This window comes from Physeter macrocephalus, unplaced genomic scaffold, assembly GCF_002837175.3.
Source record: "Physeter macrocephalus isolate SW-GA unplaced genomic scaffold, ASM283717v5 random_5449, whole genome shotgun sequence".
NCBI lineage: Eukaryota > Metazoa > Chordata > Mammalia > Artiodactyla > Physeteridae > Physeter > Physeter macrocephalus.
In genome coordinates, this window is record NW_021150733.1 from 1 (window position 1) to 4,442 (window position 4,442).

Sequence of the window (4,442 nt, forward strand, 5' to 3'; positions counted from 1 at the left end):
CACCACACAAAGGTATTACATAATTATTGACTGTATTCCCCACACTGTACATTTCATTTATTTTGCAACTGGAAGCTTGTAGCCCTTAATCTCCCTCACCTATTTCTCTCTTCCCCCCACCCCCTTCCCTCTGCAACCAGCCGTTTCTTCTCTGTATCCATGACTCTGTTTCACTCATTTTGATTTTTGTTCACTCGTTTTGATTTTTAGATTCCACGTATCAGTTAAATCAGACAGTATCTTTCTTTTTCCGTCTGACTTACATGTTGTTTCAAATGGCAAGATTTCATTCTTTTTTATAGCTGAGTAGTATTCCATTGTATATGTATATCTTCTTTATCCATTCATCTGTTGATGGCCATTTAGGTTGTTTCCACATCTTGGCTACTGTATTGATAAATAACGCTGCTATGATCGTTGGGGTGCATATATCTTTTTGAACTAGTGTTCTTGTTTTCTTCACATAATACCCAGACGTGGAACTGCTGGATTGTGTGCTAGTTCTATTTTTAATTTTTTGAGGAAACTCCATACTGTTTTCCATCACGGCTGCACAAATTTACATTTCCACCAGCGGTGCACGAGGGTTTCCTTTTCTCCACGTCCTCACTAACCTTGTTATCTCTTGTCTTTTCGTCGGTAGCCATTCTGACAGGTGTGAGGTGACATCTCATTATGGTTTCAGTTTGCATTTCCCTGATGATGAGTGATGTTGGGCATCTTTTCATGCCCCTGTTGGCCATCTGTATGTCTCCCTTGGAAGACAGATCCTCTGCCCATTTTCTTAATCAGGTTAATAGACTTTATTTTTTAGAGCAGTTTTAGGTTCACAACAGAATTGAGTGAAAATACAGAAAAATACAGAGAAAAATCCCATACACCCCCTGCCCGCACACACCACAGCTTCCCCACCAGGTGGTACTTTATGACAACTGCTGGACTTCCAGTGACACGTCACCACCCAGAGTCCGTGGTTCGCATCAGGGCTCACTCTCGGTGTTGGACATTCTACGGGTTTGGACAAAGTTATCATGACACCTATCCACCATTACAGTATCCCACAGAGTAGGTTCACCGCCCGAAAAATCCTCTGTGCTCCCCCCCTCAACCCCCATGGCCACTGGTCTTTTACTATCTCCATAGTTTTGCCTTTTCCAGCAGGTCCTAGAGTTGGAATCATACAGAATGTAGCCTTTTCAGACTTTTTAACTGTCAGCAAACACTTAAGGGAACTTTTCCCGAATCCTCGTGGGCCCTCGGGAATATCTGCACCCGATGCTGAACTCGTGGGGCTTCTCCCTAACCTGCTTCCTTGGGAAGAGCAGCCCCGCCCCCGCCCCGCCCCGGAGATCTCAGCAGCTCTAACTGCGCGTGTGTGTTGGCAGGACCCCAGCGCCATGCCCAGGCCCACCTCGCAGGACCTGGCCGGGTACTGGGACATGCTGCAGCTGTCCGTCCAGGACGTCAGCATGAAGTTCGACGAGTTGCACCAGCTGAAGCTCAGCGACTGGAAGGAGGTGGCGTCCCCGGAGAGGAAGGTAACCCCCCACCTGCCGCTGCCACCTCCCGGCGTCCAGGCCACCCGCTCCAAATGCCACATTATTGTGTGTGTCTCGGTCTTTGATTAACAGTACAGGATCCGATTTGCGGGGATAAACCCACGTGTGCACAATCGGGGTGGAGCTAAGGCCGTCAGCGTGTGTAGCGAGTCCCTTTCTTGCTGACAGTTCCCGGAAGGCGCCAACAAAAATCACGTTGTCCGCCGCAGTCTGGTTTCCGGTAGGGTCTGTCCTCTGCGTTATCGCCATCAAAGCTCTGTTTGGGTTGTGCTGAGGCGGTTTCCCACCGGGGAAGTTTCAGTTCAGTTACGATGCCTCCTGTGGAGATAAACTTTCCAGTGGCGCATCTGCAGTTGAAGACGCTTTAAACTACCCCGAACAATTTGAGGGTGTAAACTTCCTGGCCCTGAAATAGGCTGAAAATGTCCATTAGTTTGAACCTGTGGTTTCACCTCTTCCCTTTAGAGATCATCTTTACTGGGGCTCGTAGATACCTGTGAATTAGCTATAAAGACATTGACTTCCTAACACATTTTAGAGAAGTTCTACGTAATCATAATCTGATTTTTCTGGACAGACCTTATCAATTAAAACGATAAAGAAAATCAGTCCAACATACTCTGGGACAGTGGTGTTTAATATGCAGTTCAGGGTGTATGTCTAGATAGTGAGAATGAAAGCATCATCATTATCACCCATTTTCCCAGAAACGTGCTACCCACCGTCGTTGTGGGGCTCCAGGCTGGAGGCCACCGCTCCACCGCAGGTGGCTGACAAAGTCCTCACCGCAGATAACGGGGCCGAGGGGCCCGCAAACCACCAGGTTGTACGTAAGCAAGTCCCGGAAATCTATGGTTTGGCTTTGAAGTGAAGGAAATCATAAGTAATGATCCCAAATGAAAAAGTTCTTCGAAGAAATCACTAAAAATACAACTTATCAAACTAGTCTGATGATATGCAAAAATCCTCCCTATTTTTCATTCTTCGGTAATTGACAGCTAATATAATCCCTTCCACCTCAACTGCACCCAGAGAGCAGTCCTGCAAATGAACACGGTTCCTGCTGAGGGTACGGCACCCCGTCCAGAAGGCGAGCAGCCCTCGAACGTGGCCGAGGCTCCGTGTCCTGCACTCGGGACACAAGTCCTGACCCTCTGCCTCATAGATCTGCTCGGCCACCTGCGCCCCCACCCCGCCCCCCGCAGGACGCCTGTGAGCCTCTTGCAAACGGAGACTCACAAGAATGGCCGATTTCTTACAGTCCCATATTTCAGAGGCTGCGAAAGGGGAGGAGAGAGCTAGATGATCACAGTCAAGCACTTAAGGCAGGAGTTAAATTTTGAAATAGCTTTTGGAAGTCTTCACAACTTAATTACCCCCGATCGTACCCCTGGCCAAAAAGCCAGGAGGGACGTTGCTTCTGGTCCAAGTCATTTTAAAATAAGTCCTGGGAACAGAGTTTCAGACACCAAAACGATCCTCCTGCCAAAAACAATAGCACACGACATCAGCGTTCTTCCACGTATTCACCTGAACCTGCGCTAGTGTCCAAGCCCGGGGCCCATCTAGTGCCCTTCGGGTTCTTTTGGAGGCTGAAGGGAAAGAGACAGAGGAGTGGGTGTCCCCCTCACAACTATCTTCTCAGAAAAGGCAGCATCCGGGCCCCGTATGTAACATCCCCTTTCCTGACAAGGATACTGGTTGCGGAGTTCCCGCCCTCCATCCACTGGGAAGGTCCAGCCTTGTTAGTGAGGGGCCACAGCAAATAGAGAACGCAACGTGGGACACAGACCTTCCACCAGGGCCCTTGCAAGCATCGTGTGTTGCTTTGCCGCAGAATTGTGCCATTTCTCTTTCTGGAAGAGGCATACACGTATCTTGGGGTGACTTGTTTGAGAACACGAGCTAAGGGTCAGAAATAGTTATTTGCATCCTTTTACCAAGTAAGCGAAACATCACACGTAGTTCATGTCAAAGGGCTTAAGGCCCATAGTAGAGAATCTGGACGTCGGTTCCCTGGGACACCCTGCGGGAAGGTTTCCATGTCCTTGGACCTTGGAGTCTGTTGAAAAGACTGTCGCGTAGGACAGGGCTGTCAAGCGGCATCTTCCGAGACCCCTGGGAAACTCAAGCACGTGAGCCTGTGAGCACTTGCCAAGTGTTCACCCAGCAACAGGGTCAAAATAACTCTTAAGACTAGGGCGGCGTCCCACGCGCCCGTGCAGGATGGGTGTCCTCGTGTGTAAACACTTCCCGCCCCGGGGATCTGGGGGCAGGCGCAGCACGCCCACCCCGGGCAGGGTCACGCGGCATCGGGTGGGCGCGGGGCTGTGAGTGGGGGTGGCGGCCGGACTCCTCTGACTCCCCCGATTTTGACTTGGTGATGCTTTTCAGGAGGAAAGAAAGGTCCCCCCTCCAATACCAAAGAAGCCCCCCAAAGGGAAACTTCCCATCACCAGAGAGAAGTCTCTGGACCTGCCGGACAGACAGCGCCAGGAGGCCCGGAGGCGTCTGGCGGCGGCCAAGAGGGCAGCGTCCTTCCGCCAGAGCTCGGCCAGCGAGCGGGCCGACAGCATCGAGATCTACATCCCCGAGGCCCAGACCCGGCTCTAGGGCTCCGGGCCCGCCCCTCCTTCCCCTTCTCCCCATCACCCGTGCCGTGCATCACATCCCTGGTCACTCCTGCGTCACTCCTGCAGCGAGCTCGCCCGGCTGCTGTGTTTGTGCCATAAACACCCTGGAACACCCTGACGTCCACGGTTTGCGGGCTCACGGCCGCGACGACTTCTCCCCGGATGGCCTGGCTTCCCATCAGCAGGCACGGAGAGGCATGAGGACACCTGACATACCCACTCTGTTCTCAGAGGGGGACGAGGAACACCT

General features: G+C 51.5%; 1 protein-coding gene across 1 annotated transcript; it reads left to right on the top strand.

The window, feature by feature from the left end:
• Positions 1 to 1,320: 1,320 nt before the first annotated feature.
• LOC112063216 (disks large-associated protein 2-like) lies at positions 1,321 to 4,172 on the top strand (the record flags this gene model as incomplete). Its single annotated transcript, XM_024118117.1, has 2 exons — positions 1,321 to 1,538; positions 3,954 to 4,172. Coding segments are annotated over 2 exons (437 nt in total), but the record flags the coding sequence as incomplete, so codon positions are not given.
• Positions 4,173 to 4,442: the final 270 nt, after the last annotated feature.